The 27227-nt window shown below is 48.6% G+C and overlaps 3 protein-coding genes across 8 annotated transcripts; 1 reads left to right on the top strand and 2 right to left on the bottom strand.

Moving 5' to 3' along the window:
* Window positions 1-368: 368 nt before the first annotated feature.
* On the top strand, window positions 369-7439 carry LOC148419739 (uncharacterized). Of its 4 annotated transcripts, none has more exons than XM_088422115.1 (6): window positions 369-948; window positions 1487-1654; window positions 2084-2186; window positions 2580-4806; window positions 5422-5527; window positions 6594-7439. In XM_088422115.1, the coding sequence occupies exons 1-6, from the start codon at window positions 595-597 to the stop codon at window positions 7122-7124; spliced, it is 3489 nt and encodes a 1162-aa protein (XP_088278241.1). In that variant the 5' UTR covers window positions 369-594; the 3' UTR covers window positions 7125-7439. The 4 variants fall into 4 exon arrangements, with proteins under 4 accessions (XP_088278241.1, XP_088278240.1, XP_088278244.1 ...); XM_088422114.1 differs by having other exon boundaries at window positions 370-948; window positions 2081-2186; XM_088422118.1 differs by lacking the exon at window positions 369-948 and adding an exon at window positions 1086-1287 and having other exon boundaries at window positions 2081-2186.
* An 8-nt stretch (window positions 7440-7447) lies between these two features.
* LOC148419737 (LIM domain-binding protein 3-like) lies at window positions 7448-27215 on the bottom strand. 3 transcript variants are annotated; one of them, XM_088422123.1, is made up of 13 exons: window positions 27078-27215; window positions 24805-25024; window positions 18165-18316; window positions 16045-16114; window positions 14083-14105; window positions 13148-13321; window positions 11802-11852; window positions 10434-10639; window positions 9970-10330; window positions 9460-9640; window positions 9269-9389; window positions 8545-8660; window positions 7448-8465 (listed from the first exon to the last, which is right to left on the bottom strand). In XM_088422123.1, exons 2-13 carry the CDS (start codon window positions 24898-24900, stop codon window positions 8376-8378), a joined length of 1641 nt encoding a protein of 546 aa, XP_088278249.1. In that variant the 5' UTR covers window positions 24901-25024; window positions 27078-27215; the 3' UTR covers window positions 7448-8375. The 3 variants fall into 3 exon arrangements, with proteins under 3 accessions (XP_088278249.1, XP_088278250.1, XP_088278251.1); XM_088422124.1 differs by lacking the exons at window positions 13148-13321; window positions 14083-14105 and adding an exon at window positions 15208-15374; XM_088422125.1 differs by lacking the exon at window positions 24805-25024 and having other exon boundaries at window positions 27078-27183.
* Window positions 11808-13139, bottom strand: LOC148419738 (LIM domain-binding protein 3-like). Its single transcript, XM_088422147.1, has 2 exons — window positions 12437-13139; window positions 11808-12364 (listed from the first exon to the last, which is right to left on the bottom strand). The coding sequence occupies exons 1-2, from the start codon at window positions 12648-12650 to the stop codon at window positions 12315-12317; spliced, it is 264 nt and encodes an 87-aa protein (XP_088278273.1). The 5' UTR covers window positions 12651-13139; the 3' UTR covers window positions 11808-12314.
* Window positions 27216-27227: the final 12 nt, after the last annotated feature.

Here is a 27227-nt window from a genome sequence, read left to right as displayed (position 1 = left end):
ACATACTTTTTAGCCGTGTGTTTAACGTCAGTGAAAACCACGAGAAAAAAAGAAAAGCCGTCACCATTCACTAACCGTGTGGATCGTCAGCTACAATGAAAGAAGTATAAAAGAAGTGTCTACACAATGACAAATTAAAAACAACAGCACAGGCCAACTTTTCACAAAGTCCTGCAAGGAAAGAAAATATATATTTAAATGTTTAATGCAGCCTCTTGGTTGTAGCATGAACAAAAATAATGAATTCATAAACTAACACGAACGATGTAGTGGAATGCGAAAAAGCAGTTACGACATCCCCAGAGAGAACGAGGAAATCCCTCGAGAGAGACGTAGTACAACCGGAAGAACGCACACGAGTAACTACATAATCGGAAGTGACGTATACTCACAGCCTTGCCCTCGGCGTATCAGATGCTAAAAACGGCCAAGACTGCGGTCGCTGCTGCAAAATGCGCTTGCTTTTACTGCGGAGGTGCCCTGGCGGCTGCCATATTTGCTCCTCGGCTCCTGGGAGCGGAGCGGTGAAGTAGAGTCGTTGAGTGACAAGCCTGGATCGCTATTTGCTGTCGCAGCTGGCACCATGCGATAATAATGGCGCAGTGCAAAGCGTACGGGTGCCTCAATAATAAGAGGAAAAACAAAGACAAGCACTACTTTTGTGTGCCTAAGCCCGTCACTTCAGAACGCAAATTGATCGCCGAAAAGTGGTTGCATAACATAGGTACAGGACACTCTTTGACAACTTTCCCGTTTGGCAGGAATTCAGTAGTTTGCGAGGACCATTTTCTCGAATCGTGCTACGAAGAAGATCTGCAAGCCAAACTACTTGGATACCCGCCAAAGAAGAAGCTCAAATTCGATGCTGTGCCGACAATATTTAAGCACCGGCCACAAAAGCCTCAGAGTGGAGCCGAAAAAAGGTTGGATACACGGAATAAGAAACAGGTATATCGTTGACCTGTTTGAGAAGCGATTAGTAATCGCTCTTTGCAGGTTTAAATGTTTATTATTGTAAGCGCTGAAGGGGTGTCGCAGAGTTATGACGCAGGCTTGTGGCGCGGAAAGGGGCGGGGGATTTGGCGGACCCTTCAGCATGAGTGGAATTGTTTTGTAAATAAACGGTTCTCGGCAGTTCCGCTACCAAGGAGAACCATTTCTTGTTTCTTTCGTCTACCGAAGAGTTTTTAGAACCCATCGATTACACACTGTGCATCTTATTAGTACATAAGGAAAAGAAAAAAACGAGAAGGGATGACGAGAAAAGACAAAACTCGCCACGCGAAGGTAACCTTGCGTCTTTCGCCCCGTAAAAAGGGCTTGGGTAAAAAACTTGGGTGAAAAACTTGGATGATCGATTTAACATTTCGCACAAGTCTCATTGGAACCCCGACAACGCGGAGAATATCCTACTATGAACAGGTTAACCCTAAAATATAAAACTTCCAAGGTAGCACGTGCTAATTTGTCTCCCTTCTAATTGCAGTTGGTGACGAGCCTTTTTAGGCAGAGCTCATCCGCATCATCTGCAGAGATTGCTGATGCGACTGACAGTGAAGGCATCAATTCTCTTGAAGCATCCCAAGATGAGTGTCACAATGCACCAGATGATGTCACCATGGGGACTTCTTCTATATCCCAGGAAAATGCACCAGTAAGTTTTATATCATAAGCATGGGGGGGGGGGGGGGGGGGGGGGGGGGGGGGGGGATTTTGTTCAGCACTGGACAGATTTTAAATGGATGTTTGGAAAAAACAAACAAACTTGAGGCTGCTGTCTGTTGTCGCAAGGTGTTGCCATATTGCTCATTTCTCAGTTACATTTTGGGAGTTATGATTTATTAATTTCCCCCAAATATCATTGAAAATGTGCAAGATATCATATTCCTCTGAAAAACGCACTTAAATTGTGCTTGTATGTGAACACCATAGCTAAAGCTGCTCTTTTTAACTTCTGTTCCACTACTATTTTGTCATACCTTTAAAATTTTTGAAATCAGTGTGACTTTAGGATGTGTGTAAATAAGACAACAATGTTAAGATATAAATGACCTTACTTGTCTCATTTTTTCTTTCTTAGCAGTTAGTGGAAGAGTTGCTGCCATCAAGCATGCCTGAAGCAAAAAATCCCACCCAGTCTCCTGTGGCTGATCAGACTCAGAATCTAAATCCCAATGAGCCAACAGGTACGTTGAAAACACACGTGGGATTTGTCATTGCTAGCTCGATCCACCCAAGTACTACATCAAGCAAGCCACAGCACCAAAATACATATTTTGGGCACAGTTAACACATAATGTTGGTTGGGACGGTCATTGCGCAATAATCCTGCTATAGCTTTTCACATAGTTAACCCTAGTACCGTGATTTCATCATTTTAATAACACGCACCATGTGGTATAATTGAACAGCCAACATCTATGTAACCACTAAAGTCAGGGGTAGACTTCTAATCACGTTTACGTCAAATTCACCCAAATTGCAGTAAAAAAAGGGGGGGGGGGGGTGACCTGTACGATATTTGTAGCCCTGCGGCAAAGCTTGAGTGTAGTAAACCGCATGCATCTTCTTGTGTCCAGTCGACACCTGCAGACGCAATCTTTCAGAGCAGGAGGCACCAAAGCGCATCAAAGAGGAAGAGGATTGCAAGCCCATCCACATAAAGAAGGAAGTGACGCAAGAGAGTCTAACCATCAAAGAGGAAGAGCCGCAGGTCCCTGGCGTTTGCCAGGAAGCGCCACCAAAGCCCCGTCACGTTCTCCGGGTGGCTGGGCCGCACCCCCCTCACCTTCACCCGGAAGCAGCGCCGCAGCGCTCTCGCACTTTCCTAATAGTTCCGCTAACGCCTCACCTTCCCCGAAATGCGTCACCAGAGCTCCCTTGCGTTCAAGCCCACGAGCTGGAGACCTCCGAGTGTCCGACCGCTGTCGTTCCGCGAGAAGAATGCGGCGCAGAAAATCAAAGCCTCAGCCTCCCGGCGAGTACTGATTGCGGCGCCGCTTCCCAGCCCCAGTTCCAACGCTCCGTGGAAACCGGCATGGACGCCAATAGCGGGGAAACGGCGGCCAGTGCTGCGCACTCGTCCCGACAGGAGAGCTTCTCCGTGAGAGCCCTTTACGTGTCGGAGGAGCAGATTCAGGATCACATCGAGAGTTTCTTGCCTATGCAGATGACGATAATTAGCAGGAAAAACAGCAAGCTTGTTGAGCAGGTGGAAAAAGTTCTGAGCGCGTGGATCGAAGATCAGCGGCAGAAAGGGGCGCCGCTCGACCTCGCCGTCATAAAAGAAAAAGCCCGAAACATTTATAAGCTCTTGACGACCGGTGAAAACGCACCATCGCAGGAATCCCGGTTGGATAATTCCGTCAAGTCGCTGCTGGCGGCGCCTTTCCTGAGCAGAACCTTCGAGCAGCGGCTCGCCGTGAAAGAGCTCGGGCCTCATCGGCCGGAAGTCGTCTTCAATCGGCAGAGCTTCGTCGGAGGGAGGAAGCTCAAGCGCGGTTTTTCCAGAAGCTGGTTTAGCACCAAGACTTGGCTGACGGCATGTCCGGAGGCCTCGGCCTTGTTCTGCTTTCCGTGCCTCCTCTTCCAGAGGACGCGCTCGGACCCGTCGTGGAGTAAGACGGGTATGACGGATTTGGACAACTTTTTTAGGAACGCGGAGAAGCACGAACAATCGTCCGTCCACCTGGTAAACGCGCTGCGGCTCGCCACCTTGGGGAAAGTGGGCATCGCGCGTCAGCTGGACGAAAGCTACAGTCGGGCCGTGACCAAACACAACCGGCAGGTGGACAAAAACCTGCAGCTGCTCTCAGAAATGATCGACCACGTCAAGACGTGCGACGTGTTCGCGTTGGCCCTGCGCTGCCGCCAAAACTCGAAAAATCCTGGCGATCTGGCGGCGGACCTGGGAGCGGTGATGGACGGGCTTCTATACAAGTACCTGAAGAACGGCGCCGCGGAGGTTCAGAGATCTTCCAGGACCTTCCGGGGCGACCTCCTGGACTGCATGTCGCTGGTTTTGAGGGAGTGCGCGGTGGCGGAAATCAGGAGCGCCGACTTCGTGGCCGTCCAGGCGGCCGAAACCAGCGACGCTTCCGACCGGCGCCACCTGGCGCTGGTCTTCCGCTACATCGGGCCATCCCACGACGTCCGCGAGCGCTTCTTTGATTTGTTGCCTCTCCAGGACGCCACGGCCGATTCGGTCGGCGCCGCGCTGCTGACTCGCTTAAATTGCGTCCTCCCTATCGACCTGAAGGTAAAGCTCATTTCCCAATCGTACGACGGCGCGACGGAGACGGCTAGCGTGCACAAGAAGGTCCGGGAAACGTACTCGGACGCGCACTACGTCCACAGCTACGCCCAGCAGCTCCACGCGGTCGTTCGCCAAGTGGCGTCCCGCCTCCGGCCAGTGAGGACTTTCTTCTCTGAGTCGGCCCGCTTCTCCGCCTTCTTCTCGGGATCCCGGACCAGACTCGCCGTGCTAGACGCGGTGGCTTCCGAACTCCCGGGAATGAGCCAAGCGACGTGGAACTTCCAAGGCCAGGCCGTCAAACTGCTCTTCGAGAGGCGAAAAGTCCTGCTGAGGTGTTTTCAAATCATCAAGGACTCGGCAGAGTTCGATCCCGACACTGTGAGAGAAGCCCGGGAGCTTTCGTGCCTGCTGGAGGATGCCGTCTTCAACTACCTCCTCAAACTCTTCAACGTCATCACGCTTCACGTCGAGCTTTTCTCCCGCCAGCTCCAGGAGCGACCCGTCAACATCGTCTGCATTCAGCAGTTCATGCGCAACATCCAAAGCGTCAGGTTAAGTCATGTTGCATGATGCGGTCTTTCCGCACTGTTTTGGGGAGAGTGGGTGGGGCTTACTTTGACCGAAGTTTGATTTTTGAGCAGGTTTAAATGCACTGGGATGGAAGCAAATGCCCATACATGCCTGAGAAAAAGTGCATGTAATGTGCCCTAAGGGATTTTACTGTCTTAAAAGGTATAGCAAATGAAAAAAAAGAAAAAATTGAAAAAAGAAAACTAAAAACGTATAAGGTAGTAAAAACCAAACAAAAAATGCAACGAATGAAAATATTGTTAAAAAAAGGCAATAAAATCAATGGAAGGATGTATGAAAAAATGAAAACCTACAATGCGTGAAAGGAAATAAATTGAAAAAAAAACATTAAAAAATGTATCAATGAAAAACTTCAAGCTGTATAATGTTGAAGCAAAACGCTGAAAACTATAAATATGGATAATGAAGGAAAAAACACCAAAAACCGCCATGATGGAAGATGGAGAAGAACAAGAACTGAGGCTGAAGGCGGCCCATTTGAAAGCATTGAACGTCATCTACATTGCCTCAAGTTTGGAATTCAAATGCGGCCATCGTGCCATGATGCTGACCTTGAACTTTGCTTTTATGCTCAGAGATACCCTCCCCAAAATCCGCGATGACCACAGTTACTCCGCCGCTCCGCCCACCAAGATTTGCCGCAAGCTCAGCCTGGACGATCTCAACGGTCTGGCTGTAAAGGTGAGTGAGACACAAGCAAACTTGTCGAAACAATCTTTATGTACGCACGCAAATGTGTGTGTGTGTATCAGTGTAATGTTTACAATTTAGTAGCAAGAGAAGATTTTTCATTACTCAAGGGAGTGAACTAGGCGATGAAAGCCAGACTTTAGCACAAACCAAAACCTCTTCTGTTGAACTCTTCTGTTAGCAGTCACGTAAAAAAAAAAAAAGCGAATTTACGACAAAAAGGGAGAGCGAGACAATAAAATGAAACGTGTCTTGAATTCACTTATTTGGCAGGGTCATCTATCTCATTGTAGCTGCACCGATAGTTCTTATGTATTTGAAGTGAAAGGGTCTTTGGAACAAAATCATTTGGTCAACACTAATGCTGGCTAAATACTCATTTTCCGTGACCACATATATACAGTAAGTATTCTCTAGCAGAATTTCCATATGTGGGAAACAAGGCTACATGTCCTGTGCCAACGTGCAAGTGTGTCAACAAATTATTGTCAACACGCAAAAGTGTATTGTCCAAAAAAGAGTTCAACAAAAACTGCGTTATGCATAGTAACAAAATGCAAAAACATGGGCCAAACACTCTTTATGAAATAACACCAATACACTACACTAAGCACTCGTCAAGGGTGTTAGCTACGCTCCATAATACAAATTGTATCATTTTTATTACTATTTTAAAAGATGAGAATTCTTGTCCATGTTGTCCATGGCACTGAAAGACTTAATAGTGATGTTGTGGTGTTACTATTTGGGTTGGACAGTACGAACAAAATAATAAACCCAAAGTTGCGAAAAACATTTCTGTACCCGGGCCGCAAGCTAAAGCGAGTTTGGCATCCCTGCCGTAGAGGTGGATTTTTTAAAAATAAACAAAATAGCTTTTTGTGGACTGGTTGGACTTAATGACACGGAAAAGAGCAAGATAACCCTGCAATGGAAGAAGTTGCGGTCACAAATGAAAAGGGGCCATAGCGTAAACCCGCAATAACGGAAGCGGCGCGCAACGACGGACATACGGGCGATATACAGTATGGGTAAAACGGATCCATTGGTTTTGAAGGTGTGCGAGGCCATCCTGGAGCACATGGACGAGCGATTCGCCTTCACGGCGCCCCTCGTGGGCGACGGCCTGCTCCAGGCCGAGTGCTACCAGGGCTACCGGGCGCGCTTCCCCGCCGCGGCGCTGGCGTCCGCCGCCGAGGCTTACCCGGCGCTCAGAGAGAGCAAGCTGAAGTCGGAACTGGAGCTCATCTACGGGCACCCGGAGTTCGCCGGCTGCAAGGGCGCCGCCGCCCTCTACGGGTTCCTGATGCGCAACGACCTCGGCCACGCCTTCTCGGAGACGGCCGCCCTGCTGCGGATCGTCCTCACCACGCCCGGCAGCACGGCCGAAGCCGACCGCTGCTTCCCCACGCTGAGCGACGTCAGGACCTTCGCCGCCAACGTGACGGCGAGGGACGGGCTCGCCGCCTTGGCCGCGCTGGCCCTGGAGAGGAACCTGCTCGCAAGCGTCCCGGATTTTAACCGAAGGGTCATCCAAAAGTTCACCTCGCTCCCGCACAGGAGGCACAACTTTCGCCACTTCCGCTAGAACGCGCGCCGGATCCGTGGTGTTCCGACCGAGGTTCGGCTACGGTATTACGCCGCTGAAGGCCCTTCCTTTTCCTCTTGCCCGGCTAACCGCATCGACTGGGGAAGAAGCAAGAGATGATGCCTTCAAGGATGCCTTCAATTCCCCATTGAAATGAATCAAAATGTAGTTCGTTTGTTTTTAAGTTTTGGGGGTTTGCCATACCAAACAAAGTGTTTAAAAAGTGCAAAATATTAAAACACATGTTGTGTGTCTATGTATATACATACTGTACATATATATATAGGTGTGGAATATAAAAATAATTTGATAAGACATGATGCTTGCAGCAAATGTTTGACTTTATTCCACTTGCAGCAGAAATCATTCCAGGTGAGATGAACTTCAGTTTATTTTTCCTCGCTGCCTTCGAGAAGGCGTGAAACAATCGTGAGGGGGCGCCAGCACAAATGCGACAAAAAAAAAAAAAAAAATCAGGCCACAAACGGGGCATGCATGCACACGCATTCAGGCAGTGAAAAATAAAAGTAATTGGATGTGCTGCCTATACGGTGCTTTCAAGGCACCATTATACTCAGCTGCGAACATTTGCATGCTTGCATTTTTTTTTTTAATGTTCGCCATCTTTCCAGGGGAGCATGATTGGGCTGCAGGCGTCCTTGCATTTTTCTCTACAAGCGGGAAAAACAAAAAGCTTCCCTGTCCAGCCAAAATAATCACAAAAATGAAGACAAAACAAACGCCACTCCAAGAAACTGCTGGATTCTTTCGGGGAAAATGTACTCAATTCTCAAATTTGCTTCAATAAATCACTTATGATGAGCACCAGACTGATGCCAGAAAAATCAATAGCACCCGCCCCCCCCAAAAAAAAGAGATGACGTTTAAGGAGACACGCTTATTGTGTACAACGCATCACTGTGCTTAGTTCAGGTGTCTGCAAAAAGGGAGGACATTCTGTGATTAGTTCAAGAATCTGATCATGAATACCAGAAGCGGAAGAACGCTGGAGCGTATGTGGCGTGTTGAGATTTTTTTCAGTGAGAACACAAGAAACAAAACTGCGGCACCAAATGATTTTTTTTCCAAAATACAAAAAAAGCGTGATGAACGGATTTAAATGTTTGATCTTCAAACGTCGGGTAAAATGTCATCAAAATCTTGCTTAGCATTTTTTTTCCTTTCACACGCGTGTAACAGTGACGATCAGCAGGTGTGTGTGTGTGTGTGTGTGCGTGCGTGGTTGCCATGTTACACGTTGATGGCGTGAGCGTGCTTCTTGCACAGAGGTTTGTCTTTCTTGGAGTAGAAAGGTTGACCCTCCAGGTTGACGTGACACACCTGAAAGCACGTTTACACGGATGAGGACAAATGTTCAACCCGGACGGGACGGGACGGGACGGGGACGGACGTTCCTCACCGCGCACACGAAGCAGGTGTCGTGCCAGGTGTGTCCGAGAGCCTCGATGAATTTGTCCCCGGCCTCCACGGGGAAGTCGCAGCCGTGACACTTGGTGCTGAAGAGCGCCACGTAATCTGGACGGGGACGAGAACCCGTGGATTCCAGGCGCCGCGCTTCGCCGCGCCGCTCGGCCCGGCGCGGCCGTGTTAATCAACGAGAGAGAGCGCTTCCACATCCCGCGCCGCGCCGCTGCCCCGCCACCTTTGCGCAGGTCGCGAACGATCCGCTTCGCCGCCGCGCGCCCTGCTCAGTTCCACCGTTCGCCAAACAGGAAAAAGAATGTGATCTGCATCTGGATTTGCTGGGATACTCCACTCGGACAAGATTTGCTAGGATACTCCACCCGGACAAGATTGTCTTCTCCTTCGCCGATTGATTGGACGAACCCAAAAGCAAACGCGCAATACAGACTGACAGGAGGAGACAGACGCCCGTCAGGATGCGCTACCCCGAGCTCTCCGAGATCTTAGTAGAGATAAGGTTACACGGAGGGGTGATGGAGTAAGAAAAAACGAATCCTCGGCCGTGCCCCAGTCAGGGCGTGGCTCGAGTCTGGAAAAAAAAATCCCGGCAAAACACACATATCTTGCACCGCATGTAGACGGCTGGGGGAAACGGCAGCGAAGCGCAGACGCGGTACGCGGAAGCGGCGAAATAGAACGGCAGCGCCACGGCGGCGCACCTTTCTCGCAGTAGGGCTCGCCGTCCTCCATGTGGAAGAGGCTGTTGCCGAAGGGCTTGCCGCAGGCGGCGCACACGAAGCAGGTGGTGTGCCACGTCTGCCTCAGAGCGTGCATCACTTCCTGTACGAAGCATTTCACGTCTTCCGCGTCAATGGCCACGCGGGGGACTCGCGGACCGCCGACGGCTTACCCCCATGATCTTGGTGCTGCAGCGCGCGCAGGTGGGGGCAAAGAACTCCTCGTAGCAGTTCTCGCAGTAAACGCTGTTCTGCTCCTCCACGAAGCTGACGTCGGCCAGCGACATGTTGCAGTAGTGGCAGTTGAACTCCTCGGGGTGCCACGAGCGGCCCAGCGCCACCAGGAAGGGACCCCTGCCAAAAGTCACCGTGGCTGAAATATGGAGTTGAGCCACCAATTTTCCTGGCGCCGCTAGACTTGGGCCCTTTTCGGATCTTAAAAGATGCCTCTCCAAACGTACGTCCTCATTTTTGATGAAAAAAACAAAAACAAATGTATGCTCGCGTTTGTCGAGCAATCTTGCTCCCTGTATCATTTTGAGGGTTACAAATGATAACATTGGATTTTATTTTGAAAGTATGCCACGTCGCTCTTTGAAACGATGAAATTGAATTTTTTTCGTCACGCTAAGCACGAAACCTGGGAGCTGGAAACGAAGTTACGGGGGTGCGCGCGGCCTTACCGGATGATGCTGTTGCAGGCTCCGCACAAGGGCGTGCGACTGCTGGCGGCGAACCTCTCGGCCCGTTGCGCCACGCCCCTGGCCACGGGGGGGAAGGGGGCGGGGCTAGGAGTGACAGGGGCGGGGCTGGCGGCCGAGGGGTTGGGAATATACTGGGGCGGCGGGGGCGCGGCCTGGGGCAAGGGAGGCGCCTTGATGACGGTGGTGGTGGTCTTGCCGGGGTCAAACTTGTTGGCGAAGGAGCTGTCCGTCACCCAAGGGGGGCGGTTGCCGCCCGCCCCGCCCGCCGCCTGGGGCGGGGCGGCGGGGTGCGGGTGGGCTTGGGGATGTTGGGGCGGCGGCGCGTGGCTCGCGGGCGCAGCTGCGGGAGACGGCGAGCGTCAGCCGGCCGACAAAACGAATACGCTACGTCTCGTGGGCGTCCGACGGCCGCCCGCCGTTTTTTGTAGACGGCGGAGGCTTACCGGGCTGCGACGGGTAGATGCAGGCCGTGCTGACCACCTTGGAAGGGGCGGAGCCCACGGGGATCTGGATGGAGCTCTGCTGGGTGGGCGGGGCCTGCTGGTAGTGCTGCGGGGGTGGGGCTTGCGGCATAGGCGGGGCCTGCTGGTAGTGCTGCACGGGCGGGGCTTGCTGGGCCGGAGGCGCGGGGGCCGGATGGCCGAATTGACTATGAAAGAAGCAAAAGACGATACGTTCAAGGACGCAACCGGCAGCTGCTGGGATGATGAGGAAAATGTTGGCTTGGTGCACGATTCAAGAGATGATGGGTTCAAGGACGCAACCAACAAGAGGTGATGAGGAAGATGTTAGCTTGGCTGACGACGGAGGTGAATAGGCTCGCAGGAATAAAAAAAAAAAAAAAAGTCCGGATAGCTTGACTTAAGATTCCTACAGTAGTTTTTTTTTCACATACCAATTCAGTCTTCCTAATTGAAATGAATCAAAATGCGGTTCATTTGTTTTCATTTTTTGTCATACTAAGAAAAGTATATAAAAAAAAGCATAGTGGCCCTCTAAAACACAAAACTAATTGAGAGATAGGCTAAAATATTCCCGACTTATAGTGTTAAAGTGTTAAAGTTCATTTAAAAAGTCACTCGTAGTTAATTTGCTCGAAGCTCACACTGTGATTTGTCTCCCAAGACAGTCTTCTCCATTGAAATGATTCAAATTAACTTGTTTTTCATTTTTTGTTATACTAAGAAATGTGTTGTACTGCATATATTTAAAAAAAATATATATATATAATGGACCTATGCTTTTGGAGAAAAAAAAACTAAATAGTGGGAGAGAGAAGCAGCTAAAACTATAAACTCAAAAAGAAACAGTTTGAATTGCTATTGAGTTGACAAATTTGGAGTTTTCTACCCAAAACAAACAAACAAAGCAGTGAAAAAGCGGGCGTGGCTCTCAGGACACGTAAGAGTTAACTCATTCAATCCCAATATGAATTTTATTTTATTTTTTTTAATGTTCAGACGTTCAATCCCAGATGCTTAATCAATTATTATTATTTTCAGTCTGTGTTGAATTTGGCCACTGGTAGCCGGCGCTCTTCCTCATTTGCATTTGCTTATGTAATAATGAAGCGTGACGATGTCGCTCTCCCAAAGACGTGGTCAGCGGCTTGGCTTTTCCCATAATGCTTAGCGCTGAAAGAGTTCATATCGGCCGTTTTTGACCAAACGTATGGATGAATAAGTACATGGGATTAAACGTAAAAATCTGTCTTTGGGATTGAATGGGTTAAAATGCGTTCAGGTGGCGATGGAAGACGAGGGAATATCAGCGATGGCGCGCTGGCCGCGGCGGGCAGCGGGAAGCGGTACCTGGACACGGCCGCCTTGTGCTGGACGCCAGCGGGCGACTGATGCTTCAAGCTGCAAGCGCAAAAGAGCAAAGGTCACCGGCCCGCTCGTGTGGCCTTCGGGGGCCTCGGTTAAAAGAAAAAAAAAAAGATTCTCCACATGAAACTTGGGAGGCCGAGCCAGCCAAACCGCCACACAACAAGTGACATTTTTTTCCAATGCTTTTTGCCGTCGGAGGAAAAATATCCCAGCTGCGATTGAACGCAACAGAGGTCATTGTCAAAATCGTCCAGACAAGAAATGACTCGACGCGAGAAAGAAAACGAGCCTGGGGAAAAAAGAGAGCCGGACTTGAACGCAACGCGGAAGATGTGTCGGAGGACACAAACATGAAAAACATGCAGGAAAGCGACACCTCGGTGCACCTCGGTGCACCTCGGTGCTCAGTGCAAGAAATAACTTGGCACAGGAAGTGAGGTGGGGTGAGGTGAGGGCGGGGCTTCCGTGCAGCTTCGAAGGTGCGAGGGACCCAGCCTACCTGCTCTTCCTCAATACCTCAACATCCTCTTCCACATCCTGTATACCTGTGAGACACAAACGAAACGCGGGACGTCACGATATCTGCGTCCTGCGGGGGGCGCCGCCCGTTAGCTTACCCGATTGCGTTCCCGTTACGTGAGCGAGCGCCTGGAAGGTTTTGGACTGCGCGCCGGCAGCGCGGCGCCGGCCTCGCTCGTCCCGGTCATCCACGCCCCCCTCGGCGCTCTGGACCGCCTGGAAGACGGGCGAGGCGCTGTCCACGAGACGCTCCGGAAGTTGACTGGAACCAGACACAGGGGGGACGCCGCCGCCGCCAAACCGCACCCGCATACAGTAAGACCCTCGCCACAAGGCGGCTCACGCACCGGGGAGCTTTCTTGTTGGGGACTTTTTTAGCCCCTCCCCCCAAAATTCCAATTCCAAATGGAGTAAATTAGGAAAAAAAGCAAATAGTGGGGAAAAAAAGCACGGCGGTGGAAGCAAGTACACAAACAAGTGAGAAAAAAAAAAGGAGCTCAGAACATTTGCTTGAAATCATTTTTGAGACGCGAATGAGTGTCAAGAGGACAAGATGACCTTCATCAGCTCAGAGCGGACGAAACGGCAACATTTTCACGCCGGATATGAAAACGCACTTCCTCGTTCAGTCGCCCATCCATAAGTCCAGTCAATGTCACGCGCCCCCCGGAGGACGCGATGTCCATCCCAATCAAAGAATAGGGACGCAATCAAGACGGCGTGAAGTGTCCGTCCCGGGACAACTCGCCCGCCTTTCACCTCAAAACAACTTTTCCGAAGCGCAAGGAAGGAAAGACGAGGGCCCTCACCCGCCGTCGTGGCCCTTGCTCATGGTCTGCCCGGCGATGGCGTCCATGATGGCGTCCTGCGAGTACATGCTGATGGGCGTGTTGTACTGGGCGTGGATGATGGTGGCCTTGCCGCCCGGGCCCGTCACCTCGATGGCTTTGTGGCCGCCGGCGCCGACCTCCTTCGCCGGCACGCTGGCGGGTCAAAACGCGCTCTGACTCCGCGTGATGTCATCAAAGAAGGAAATCCCGTGCAAAAGCTCCGTCTCGCATACGTTCGCAATTACCTCTCACGTGCGCCTTCACTAGCGTGCCAGGGCGTTCGTGTACTGTGAGAGTGTAATTGTGAATTCTGACCACGACGGCCCCCGACCAGCGCAACACATCATCATCGGGGATCGACATGCTCCCGCCGATCAAACGTCAGCCGCAACAGCACGCCGACTTGCCGTCAACACAACACAACACAACACAGCACAGCAAAGCGTCCGCCGTCCTCGTGTTAGCCGCGCAAGCTTATTAGTTGGACACGAGCACTCGCGCACGCCAAATCCCTTTTGAATGTCAACGTGACCTTTAAAGATCACGAGCGAAAAAGAAGACGATATTGTGTCTTCTCGTTGTTGCTAAGCTAACTTTAGCATCCTGAGCCAACTTGTTAAGTGTATGAACGTGCATTTCATTATATATATATATATATATATATATATATATATATATATATATATATATATATATATATATATATATATGTATATATATATATATATATATATATAATAATTTGACAATTGACGAATTGCCACCGGTGTGAGTAAAGCCACCCCGAACGAAAGGTGCTTCTTCCGGGGGCAAGATGCCGTGCAACGTTCAAATCAGCGCCACCGACCGCCGCGATTCCCGCACACACGGTCACACAGTCACACCCACGATGCGCTCGGCAGGCCGATACTAACTTGGGAGCGGGGGGGCTGAAAACCTGCACCGAGGATGGAGGCGGCCGGCCCATATGAGGAAGATGAGGAAAGAGACGGCCGTTAGTTACGCGAGCACGAAGACGAGGAAGAGGCGGAGCAGGAGCGCTCCTTTCACGTCCTGCTGAGGAGGAAAAGTTGGAGCGACGCCATCAGGAATGATGTCATTGGCTAATCTTCTGGCGAAGAAGTTTCCGACTAAGCTAAAAACGACGCGCAATGCCACCAGCGACCCCAGAAAGTTCCATTTTCCCTAGGCGGCCTGAAGGGGCGGAGCTTAAGTCTTTGGCGCAACCTTCTCCGCGATGGGACGCCGCGGCTGCTGAGCACGAGCTTTTTCCCATCCCGCTTTCCCTCAACATGTTCTAATTGACAGCAAATGTTCCGAGCGCTCGTTTGTTTTTTCTCCTTCGCACGACAGGGGGCGCCAGTCACCACTCGGATCATAAAACAAGACAAGCACAGCGGGACCTTGACTTGTGAGCTGGCGGCCTAATTCACTCTGCTGTCCGATCTGCTTTCTCCGTCATCGCAGTGAGATGGGAGCAAATCAAGCAAAGTGGGAAGCCCCTCAATTCACTTGGGCATAGTTCTTTGTGGCCAAGGTGGCGTGCAAGCAACGCTTTTATCTTTATATAATCTTGCACGAAGCCATCACATGACAGTGAATATGAGCCATATTTTCCTGTCCCTGACGATTTGTTTTCCGCACTCTAAGGCACAGCTAAAAGCCTTACATTTTCTCCAAAACTGACTGTGCGCCTTATAATCCGGTGCGTCTCATCTAGCGCATGAACCACAAGTTTTCATTTCAAAAATCAAATAACTTGATCCCCTTGTCAGTTCTTCAATTTTTACCTCTGCCTTTCAGTTCTGAATGATTTTTTTTTGTGCCGCATCCACTACTGTATCTTCTATTCTATGCGCCTTATAATGCGGTGCACCTGATGTCTAAAAACAGTTTTAAAAAAGGGCCATTCATTGAAGGTAATTTGGTGTGCTTTATAATATAATCTGGTCATTGCAATAAAACACTGTCCTAAGTCAAGGTACCGCTGTGAGTCTCGCTCCCACCACTATATATATATGGATATCCCGGCTACGTACCCCGGGGGTAAACCCGCCTGAATGGCCGCCATCTCCCTCAGAGTTTCCTCTGAGTACAAGCCGATGGGCGAGTTATACTGCTTCCTGCGGGCGGGGCCGCCGGCCGCCTCCGCTGAGGCCGAGGGGCCGTCGGCCGCTTCCGCTGAGGCCGGCGGGCCGCCGTTGACCTGCGACCGCGGGCGGGGAGGAGATAAGGCAAAAAAAAAAAAGGCGATTAATCGCCTCTTGTCCAGCGTGATTTTGTTCAAGCCGCCACAAGGGGGCAGCGGCAGAAAACAAAAGCCAGTTCACTTGGGAGGGCAGAGGAGCTATATCCTGGGGCTCTGAGAATATCTTGCAATTACTGTAAATGTGATGTCTTATCGTATCGAAAAGACAAAATAAAAAAATCTTGATGTACCACTGCATGATGAAAAGCTTTTTGCCCCCTATACTGTCACAGGAATACATTTGTTAAGGGCAGGGGTTGTCAAACTTTTTGGAGTCAGGGACCAGTTTTTCCAAGGACTCCGTTTGCAAATGACTGGCAACTTAAGTGCCCTTCAGATTCAATATGACAACAGGTAAAGGTTTCCCGCCAATCATTTAGTCAAAAACAGCCATCATCAAATCAAATGGCGCTTCAGCTTTGCTGGCTTCATGGCCTCGTTGGCAAGCAATTGTACGCACAAAACGCATTTTGAGCAATACCGTTTAAAGGATATGATTCTAGAGTCATGACTACTTTTCAATTGAATATGAAAGGAAGACAAACCGAGTCTTATTTTTCACGAACACGTTCACAAAAGCCGTCTCGGGAAGGCAAAAAGCAGAGAAGGGAGGAGGAGGAAGGCTCACCTGCTGATGAGGGATGATGGAAATGCCGGCGTCAATCCTCGGCGTCGGCATGACAACGGGACGCTTGCACCTACGCGGAGCAAAGAGAAGGTTGTGTTAGACGGAGCCAAAATGTCAGCTTTTACAAATAGCGTAGTGGATGGCTAGCGCTTGCTTGTCCACGCGGTATCGGAATCCGTTTTTCCGTCCGGCCGGGTTGTCGCTTGATTTGCTCATTGACGCGCTGGGCCGGGCGTCATGGAAACGCTCCACAAAAGCCAAGCGGGGCCTTTGACTTTAAACGCGGGCCTTGGGGGCCAAAAACTGATTGGACTTCAACTTTCGGGCGTAAATACCAAACTTGCTTTTTTTCCCTTCCTTCATATTTCTTTATATTCCTTTTTTCTCTCCTTTTCGTTCCCTTCACATTCCTTCATTTCTTTTTTCTCTTTTCTCTACTTCATTCACTGCTTCCTTCCTTCACATTTCTTGTTCCTTCCTTCCTTCCTTCCTTCCTTCCTTCCTTCCTTCCTTTTTCTCTTTTCTCTCCTTCCTTCACCGCTTCCTTCCTTCACATTCCTTCCACCATTTCTTCTTTATACGTAGGGACGCGGGCACAAACATCCTCGTCTTCGCACGCCGTCGCCGGGGGAGGTCAAAAGTCATCATCCCGTCTTTATGCGCATCACCCGGAGCGCCGTCGCCCGCTTAGGAGACGGCCGGCTCAGCTTGCGCCAACATTCATTTCCTCGTTCAACTTATCAGATCTTGTTAGTTTGGAGGGAGGGGCTTGGGGGCGACCAGGGGGCCACAAACGCACCCGTGCGGCTTCCCCTGTGTAAGGGCCGGTTATTTATCATAACACAACAAAAACAAAATCTGCAGGAGCGCTGGGGGCCACGGCCATATCAACACTGCTCGCACTTTAACCATTTGACCAAAAAAAAAAATGAGAGGGTACGGAAGGGCTCCCCAACTTTTTGATCCGAGGGTCACGTTACTTTTCTCTTCTCAGGTGGGGGCCGGGTAAGTTTGTAACAAAAAGTGTGACCGCTGCAGAGATGTCGGAATGCGAACGTTTATTGTTTTCCAGAGTGCCACACATAACCAAATATTAATAAAGCTTTTCGGGATCTTGACCAGGAAAAATATGAAAATATCCTATCCTCTTTACTATTTGTCATATATTGTTAATACAAAAAACAACACGATCCTCTTATTAGATGTAAGAATAAATGTATATCTATAATATACCTGCAAAAATTGAGAGAAAATAATTCGTCACGGATAAGCCGCAGCGGACTATAAACCGCGGTCGTAACATCAGGTATTTACGCAGAATGACGGTAAATGAAGTTTTGTTCATTATGATGTTTTGTTTCTGAAAACCTGTTCGCTGCATCCGAATGTAGCCTGCCGCCCGCCGCGCGTTGCGTTGGTCATGTGCCGTCTATTCCCCGGGATCAACTTCCATGCGCCGCGCAATAACATCTTCATATCTCTTCGCATCTTTGGGCCCTACACTACTACTGTATTTGAGTTATTACTTTTCTTTGCCTCTATGAGCCGTAAGCCAGAGTTCCCGGGAAGAAGGAAAGAAACAATAACAGAGAGGACTTCCCGGCGAGGACTGCGACATTTTGGAGAAAAAAAAAAAGAAGAAACAATTTAATATCGAGAAATGAATAGATTTGATAAGAAAGCCAGAAAACGAAAGAGGCTTTAAACCTAACAGTTGTGTCGAAATCTTTGAAGTCCATTCACTGAGAGAAAAGTTCATCCTACGAGTCTGTTTTTTTTTTAAGTTGAAAATATTGTTCGTCGTTCTAGTAACATCTGGAAGAATGTTCGGAGACAGACGGGAAAACACAGAAAAATATATTCCGACCGCGGTGAGCATTGAAAAAAAGACAACTGGAGCGGACATTCTGACAACATGTCTTGAACTCATTCAATCCAAAAATCTCTTAAAAGCATCAAAATACGTGTTTGGGATTGAATGAGTGAAGAGCAAAACATTCCCGCGTGATGTAAGAAAGCAAAGAGCAAAATCATCCCGCGAGCCGGACTGAACCCGTTTGCGGGCCTCATGTTTGACACCCCCGGTACAATTATGGCGTGCGGCCAGCGGAGGGCCTTACTTGGTCATGGTGAGCGCCAGGTTGTAGTTTGCCATCTTGATCTTGTTCTGGGCGTCCAGGTGGGTCATGCCCTCGGTGCTCACGCCGTCGATGGCCATGATCACGTCGCCCTGAACCAGGTTGGCCTGCGCCGCCTTGCTGCCCGGCGTGATCTGGACAACGCGTGCAAACGCCGCTCTTGTGAGTACAGCGCTCCCGTTTCTTTTCCCGCATTTGTCCGGTTCCAAAAAAAACACAGATTGCGCATCGGTCGTCGTTGTACACGCTGCGGTAAAGAGGAAAATACCGCAATTTACTGTTTGTCTTAAGTAGGGTAAATTGTGCAAGGTTACTTGCAAAAGAAAAACTGATATACTGTAAAACAACTCTCAACAATTGTTGACTACTTTTTTACAGAGTATATACAGGTCCCCCCAATTTCTTTTTCTCATTTTTATGACTGCAAGGTCAAATAATTTTCAAGCGTATTTGACACAAGTGCATCAAATAACTGAAAATAAGAATGAAAGTTAATTAAGATTAAGAACAAAAATGATGCCAATCCTTATTTGAACGTTCTCTGGCCACGTTCCAAAATGAAAGGACGTAAAAGCAGATGACTATGATGATCCATATCGACAAAGCGGCGCGGATCGTCGGTCGGCCTCGGCGGCAGCGCCCCGCAGCTGTCAACGGATTCACACTACCCCCGCCCCCTTTGTGCTCGCCGCGCTATTTGCAGCCACTGACCCACGAGGCGCCACCTCTGAACTTTCCACCTGGAAGGGAGCTCTCAGAAGACGGATCCGGGCGGCATCCGGGGCCGGCCCAGCCCATGTGGCTGGCGCCTTCTCATTTGGTGGCCAACCGTCAAGTGCTTTTGCTTTTCGGAAACGCCGAAGTCCGAGTCGGGGATTAAGTCCGTCGTTAGTCCGTCATTCGTCGATTCATTCAGGCAGTTCGAGTTTTGGCTTCGCCTCTAATAGGATCTGACGCAATTTCAACTCATAAAGTGGAACCGTTTCTTTTTCCTTTGGCCGTTTAGTTACTCTGTTTACACCAAAGTGCATCTTCAACAAATGGCATGTTTTCAAACTGTTTTCATATATAAGGCGCGCCGCATTATAAGTCCTTGTCCTACATATAATTTGCTTTAAAATTGGAGCATGTATGTCATATAAACATTTCAAACAGGGTGTTATAAATGTATTTTGTAATTCAAATTTTTATTACTGATTTTTTCGGTCCCCATAAAATGAAAACTCACAGTTAATACGCTGTATTAAGGCGCACCGTCTTATAGTGTTGTACAGCAAATTGCACAAAGATGCAGTGCCCCCGCCCCCCACACACGCACACGCACACACAAACACAGACACAGCAAGCGGTATAGCAACCAGGCAGCCACGCTCCACTTTGATTTCGAATCCGTCAGTCTGATTAAAGTGCCCTAATGCGTGCCGCTTGATGATCGGTCACAGGAAGGTCCGTCCCGCCGCCGTACCACGGCCTACTTTTGCCATCACCCAAATACACGCAACAATTACTTACATCGATCACACCGGCGTGCGCTACAAACACATTTCATATCACCCCAAAAGGATTCCTTCCAAAATGTTCTCAATTCTTGCTTACCGCACAATAAGGTCACTACATTTTCAAACCGTTTTCATACACAAGGCACACCGCATTATAAGGCGCACAGAATAGAAGCTACAATAGTGGCTGGGCTTGCGTTAACAAAGAAATCGGGTATCTCAGTCAAACTTTATTGAAGGAAACTTCAAACTTATAGACGTCAAATATGTTTGTTTACTGGTCTAGCAGTGAATGAGTTTATATTCTCCCCATGAGCTGTACTTTACTTCCATTTGCGCTTTTAGATGAAGAAAAAACGCTGTTTTAAAAGCCATCGTCATCAAGCCCAACGCAGAATAATGAAAACAATTGAAATAAATAGACACCTGGCGTAGAATTTCCAGACTCACAAAAAAAGTATAAAAACGTTTTCGGGACTGAATGAATGAATTAAATTAACAGCAGAGAACGGAGGCCAGCAAAAGCAAGGCGTGGCATCCGTTCAGCGTCGGGACTTCTGCTCTTCACTGAATTGAGCAGAAGTGCATTTGACCCGGTATTCATGTGAAGTGCAAAGCGCAAACTAGAAACGTTTATCATCCGGTGTTTCCGAGTAGACTAAAAATATCGGTAATATCCGCAAAGGTTATCTTGGCGATCTCAAAGTAACTGCAGTGACCATGCACACATGTAACTGTAGATGCTAATAGAGGAGCTAACTGATAAGACGCGCGTGTGTGTGTTGGCTGACCTTCAGCGGCTAAAAACGGCAGCGTGCCTGTCAACAGTTGCGCTGCAACGGCGGCGCTGTGCAGGCAAAGCGGCCCCGCCCACCGGCTTACTCCAAGTGGACTCGGATTCAACGTAGCACATTCCGCGTTACGTTCCGCCTTTGTCTATGTGTGCCTGGCCATCGATGCTTCTCTCTCAAACACGCCCGATTCGAATGATTTTCGAGCTTCTGCTCAGCTTGCCGATCGGCTGATGGTTTGAATCGGGAGTCGCCTGCAAAACATCGGGAGTCACCTGCAAAACATGCGGGATACCGGCCCTCCAGGACAGGATTTGGAAACGGCTCGTCTTACAAAGATAACTGAAAATTCGAACGAAGAGTTCCCCTGTAGTTCACAGTTGAAATCGACTTATTGTTGGACCGAAGATTCCAAAACGCCGAATGTCGCCGCTGTCCACCCGGACCGTACTCGGACCCTCTTTCATTTTGCATGAGATTGAGCTCGTCGGAATTTGAACCGCATCTACTGGACTGACCGATTCGTCGCCGTCCACGAAACGGCCGCTCGTCACAACTCCTGAAACGGGACATCGGCATCGAAACGTCGGAAAAGCGCAAGGATGAGCGGGCGGACGTCGGAACGGGGCGCAGCTTCTCACGCTCGCCGCTGAGAAATTTCCCGCCGGCGATTCGGAGCCCCCGGAACCGCAGAAGGGCTCGGTTATACCGAGGCGGATTAAAAGGGCGGATTGATTTCAAGGCGCTCCAATTCGGCCCCTCGAGCAGAAAGATAAAAATAATTGCGCGCCTTGAAAAATCAAGCGTGGTCGTGGGGTGAAAAATTAGAAGGCGATATCAAAACATTTGGCTTTACGGTGGCGATATTACATTTGTGTTTGGGAGACGTGTGGTAAGACGAACGCTGACGGAAGGCGACGGCGCCGAGCTCGTTGAAGCTCATCCCGGGTGCCGAGTCATGCCAAAGCTTGGCGCTACCGTGAGCTATACGCTGTGGAAATGAGACCTTCCATGATGTTTGCCTTTGACGCTTATTATGGCGTTTGCAGTGAATGATTCGTCTTATTTGTTATTAGGATTTTCACCGAAGACGATTAGGGCCAGTGAAAGAAAAACTCTCGCGTTAAAGTTAGACTTTGGAGAATTCACACCTAAAAGTCACAATTCACTTTAAAGTAGAAAAAAAAACCCTGAGAACAGTAAGAATTCTGACTTTAAAGAATTCTGAGAACCATTTCAGACTTTGTGGAATAAAGTCAGAATTTAGCAGAGATCAGACTTTTTTTTTTTTAAATAAAATCAGAATTCTTTTTTGGGATAAAGCTGGAATTTGGACTTTTCTTTTGAGAATTCTGACTTAACTCTCAGAAGTCAGAATTCTGACAAGTCAAAATTGTGATTTCAAAGGGAGAATTCTCAGAGAATTTTAAGAACAAAATGAGGGTAGTCAGACCACTAAGATTAAGGTAAGAATTTGGACTTTTAACACATATTTCACAAATAAAGTCAGAATTCTGATCATTCTTGCTTCAAAGTTAAACCACTGATCTGACTTGTAAGTGAAAATGAGGACTTCTGACATCAACGTCCCAATTGTGACTTTAAAGGGAAAGTTCTGACACCACAGAGAATTCTGATTTGAAATTTCTGAATTTAAAGAGAGTTTTGACTGTGAATTTGAAAGAATAAAAAGTAAGAATTCTGACTTTCAAGTGAAAATTGGGACCTTTTCAAAAGCCCTAATCAGAAATCTGAGCTCAACATCTGAATTGTGACTTTAAAGGGAAAGTTTTGGCTTTGCGGAGAATTCTGAATTTCAGTTGCTAATTTTCTGAATACAAGGAGAATTCTGACTTTAAAGTGAGATTTCTGAGAGCTTCTCTCGAGCTCCTTGACTCCATCGCTTCATCAAGTCACACCGGATCGCGTCGATCGTATTTCTCACAACATGAGATGAATGTAGTCCCCTCTGCCTGCGGTGCGGCTGGATCAAGAAATAGCAAGAACGTTTTGCTGACGCAATGCAGTTGTAGGCCACAGCAAGAAACAACACTGCAAAGCGGAACCCCCTGAAGCCGAAAGCGGATCTGACCGGACGAGTCAAAGCGTCGGCTTGTGAAACCGAGCCCGGAACTTTGTTAGGCATCGATACGTAACCGTGACGTTTTGATATGAATACGCTATGGCGGCGACATTTGATCATATTGCCTTCTGCTTCTGGCATCGCGGCGCGGAGTGACGACGATCGACCGTCAGGAATCCCGACACTCCTGATTTTTTCAAAACCTCTTATTATTTTGACAATCTATGCAAGAATTTCGCCTCCTAGTGTTTTTTGTATGCTATTCCTCTCACATCAAATAGCCCGAGTTGGGTCCAAATTTCCCGCGGGGGTTCATGAGGTTGTTTTTGTAAGACATCTCTGTCAAAAACACCAAACTAAAGTCCCAGACATAAGCCTCGGGTTTCGGGACAACACATCAAATCACGTTCCGTAATATATACATGTCGCCTCTAGGGTGGGGCATGATGACGATGAGGCACGCGGGTATAGTGACTCTATCCACCGCTAGGGCTACCGGAAGAGAAATTACGATACCTAGAAAGCAGGCTGCGTCATATAAATACAGCGCTACACGGAATACTCAATGGCACTCTAGACATAATACGTAACACCTTGCATGCAATACATCAACATGTAGCAGCTGCAGTACACTGCCCTTCCATGTCCTCCGCACCAGCGCGTAATATTGTAAACACGTGAGCTGTTGCTACTTGCATGTCAAGCGCCTGTATGTAATGTAATTGCCCAAACACAAGACGCGGTTTTTTAAATTCAACATTCAGTGCCTGTTGCAGCTAACAGCAGCTCATGTTAGCTGAGCTTTACAGCATTATATTCAAGAACAGAAGCGAGCATGCTGAACCAAGGTCCGAGTCCATCCTTGTTTACGCGCAGGAAAATAAGGAAAACCCAGAGGTTACCATGTCTCTAGCTGATTCACTTAAGAGTGACAAGGTACGGAGTAGAGCGCAGCGGTTAGAGAGCACAGAAACAGATTTCATTTGACCGGTTTATTAAGTGCAGTCTTTTGGCGCACGCGCACAATTATAAACTTGGTTAAACACAGAAGCTGCACAACGGACACTTATGGCAAAAAGAACTTGAGCTGCATGTGAGGAAAGCAAAACAAAAAAAACAACCACTTCGATCACATTCGATGTTACCCCGGCGAGGCGTTCACTGACCGCTCACAATGTGGGAAATCTGAAAACACGCTTCGCTTAACGCGCATCAAAATTTTTAACTTGCAGGTATGAGCTTATAAAAATATGGAGGATTAACGCGTTCACGTAGCACATAACATCGCGGACACGCAACAGAGCATCCCGACTCGGGCCTTTCTATTCCCAGCGCACGTAAAACCAACACCGCTTCCACTTTTAGGCCCCGCAGATCCGCTTTCGGCCGCCTCGGACAAACGCTGACAGCTGCCACGCCCCGTGTTCCCCCCATGGCACACCTCACTTGTGCCCCCAAAAGACTTCTGCCCTCAGTCAGGTCACTAGACGCCAATTGTTGACACCGGAAGACTATTTCGAGAGGATAGCCGATGGGACGTTTTCTTGAGCGTAATATGTTCTATGCAAAGCCGCGGTCGATTATTGTGTTTGCGGAATATGTATGCTGTACAAAATCCAGACGATTTTATCCATCCGTCTCAGAGGGGCCGGGCATTTCGCCCCTTGGGGTCACCATGTAACCACCAATCATCAATGGTCCCCGAGCATGTCAGTTTCAGTTGACCCCGGGGGGAATTGATAGAAGTAATTGTGTTTTTTTTTTTTTTTAATATCTTTGTATGGGCCCTTTAAGGCAGTCCTTTTCAAATTGTGGGGCGGGTCCCCCTGGGGGTCGCAGATGACCCCAAGGAACAGGCTTAAAAGATAACATTTGTTGAAAGTTTTTTTCAAATTGCCTTTTTTGGTAAAAAAGATACAATTTTATTTATTTTTGTAATGGCTGATGATCTTATTGACAGTCATCGCAGCAAATGGGAGGGGCCAAATCTTTTCTGCGCATCGCCGCATTCTCCGGACGGAGGGATAGACCGGTGTGGATTTTGCTTCCATATTCGGCAAACGCGATATCAAACAGAAAGGCGCGGCTTCGGTCAACGAGACCTTTCACTTCCCGCTGGCGAAAAAACTCCCATTTTATGAGGAATTCAATGGGCAGCCAAGGTGGCAAAGGTCATTTGTATGTAGGAAAAACCCCAAAGCGGGACGAGCCGCATCCCGATCCAAAGGTGAAGGCCGGCGTCACCTTACCCTGGAGATGGTCAGCGGCATGTTGAAGTCCTTCCCCCCCTGGAGCCGGAAGCCCCAAGGTCCGGGCCCGGGCAGCGACACCGTGTACGAGCTCATCTCGCGAGCCGGCCCGGAGTTCCTTTTCCCTACGGGTGAGGTGAGGCGCTTTCTGCGCTCGTCGTCTTGGGTCGGCGGTCTACGACGGCCAGAGCGGCGGGACGCCAGGGAGGGCCGGGGGCCTCTGAGAGCACGAGAAGACAATGAAGACGCCGAGGACTCGCCGGCTCAGACGAGCCCAGGCGACGGGCTAAGAATAGACGCAGATAGCCGGGTGGCATGGCGGGGCGCGGGGGGGTTATGAGGGCGGGGGGGGGGGCGCCGGACTTATATGGCGTGAAAGGGGACACCCGCTATGGCACGCTCGCCGTGATTCACCGCCGCTAATATAGACCCGCTTGATTCTTCCAGAACCCCCGATCCGGACTCCCCCTTCGGGGTCTCCCTACAAATGGGCGAGGCCGGCCGTCGTAAAACAACAAAAAGGTCACGCGTAAAAAGAAGGGACGCCATTGCGCGAATGTCACGCAACCTATTAGTGGGGGGCCATCAAGCCGCAAAATCGTTTGGAGCTACAAAGAAACAATCAGAATTCGCTACTGCAATTTGAAAAAACGCACCATTTTTCACTGATAAATACATAATGGTTGATCAACTAAAAAAAAAAACACACACAGCTACATTATTAAAGTAATCACTAGTTGCAGCTACAGCTTTTTTTATTAGTAAAAAACTAACCCTTTTTTAAATAAAAATACAGATTATTAGTAGTCAAGCAGGCAGATAACTTCAAGAAATGTCCAATATTTGAATCCGTTTTTAAAAATATACTCCAACTCTACTTTGTTGATGTCTTTGATGATCGAGCAATAAAAATAAATAAATAAATATAGAAAAACATATTTAAAAGAATAAAATAAAAAAAAGCAAGTCAATGAGTTATGCTAATGTTCATTTCAAAGCTTTTCACATTTGCAAAATGATGGTTTACATTTAATGACCATTTGTGCTACAAACGGTGACATCTTGGAACGAAAAGCTCAATGGCATTTGAAAAACGTGCGCACAATTTTTTTCCCATTCATTTCAACGTGGACAAATATTTGCAATCATGTAAAATGTGTTACAAATACGGAAGTTTCCAAATGGCATGGCCCAGCTGCCCGTTTCAAAAGTGAACAACTTTGCTTCTTCTAAAACACGAGGTATCGTGTGTGTGATTGCGTGTTTGTGTGTGCGTGTGTGTGTGTGTGTGTGGGCGCGCGCGCGTGTAACACAGCAGCTAAGATGGGCAGCAGTATCAGAGTCTAAGTTTAGAAGCTTTTGTCACGGGAAAGAATGCCGCCAATGTTGCCTGGATGAGAGATATTGTATCTCGGTTCGGGATGGGGGCGCCTGCAGGAGGCAACGCCTGAGATAGTTCCCAAAAAGATCCGACTGCTGAGAATGCTCTAACACGTGCAAACCATACCCATACACACTCTTGTTTATAGAGTCTGTGTATAAGGCGTCAAAACAAAAGCAAAACAGAATAAAGCTCATCTTCCTAAACGCTTCATATTTGCTTCTGTATCCGTAAATTATATATTTGTTGCGCGTAAAGTTACGAGTTTAAAATTTCCCACGTTGTGAGTGGTCTTGAACGCCTCACCAGTCTGACTGAGTGTACGCGATCAGTTGTTTAGTCATTTCCCTGAAAATTAATCGATTGGGCTTATTGCAAAAAAAGAACTTGTTTTAAGCATAACGTAAAAATTCATGATTTTTAATGGACCCGTTTGTGCTTGTGGAACTGCAGTTGTGTGTGTGTGTGTGTTTTGTGGGGACATAAAGTTGATTTATATTTGTATATTTTCGATTATATTCAATTGGTTCTTGTATTCTCCACATTTTCTGCATTTGATTCATTTTGTATTCCTTTATTTCAGAGTTGTTTAATCAGTACGGGGACCTTGAGCGACAGTCCAAATTAAACGTAGTCTCCAAATCCTGCTTAAAATCTGCCGCCGCCTGCCCCGCTCACCTGCGCGGTGTCGCGCAACGAATTGAACGCACCCTTCAAAGAGCGCCCAGCTAAACATCGGCCATCTCCGATGACGTCACGAGCAATCGGAGTCAGATTAATTTCACGGTGAGTGCCGCCGGCCGGCGAGGATGGTGGCGGTGAGGACGATAAAGGGGATTAGTCGGCAAACGGAGGACACGAAGGAGAAGTAGCAGCAAGTGTCAAAGTATACCTGCAAGTGTCGTGCCGCCATTGTCGCTTTGCGGCTGTGCTCCGGAGCACTTGTGGAGATGCCGGATTTGCTGGTTTGTCCCTCGGGGATCCAGCTCGGGAGCGGAGAGGGATCACCCAATGGTGGGCAAGGGGCGGGGCGAGCGACGCG

The sequence above is a fragment of the Hippichthys cyanospilos genome, chromosome 8 (assembly GCF_059441005.1).
Source record: "Hippichthys cyanospilos isolate Australia breed blue-spotted pipefish chromosome 8, RoL_Hcya_1.0, whole genome shotgun sequence".
Lineage (NCBI taxonomy): Eukaryota > Metazoa > Chordata > Actinopteri > Syngnathiformes > Syngnathidae > Hippichthys > Hippichthys cyanospilos.
Note: the sequence above shows the minus strand (reverse complement) of the source record. Positions and strands in the feature narration are given on the sequence as shown.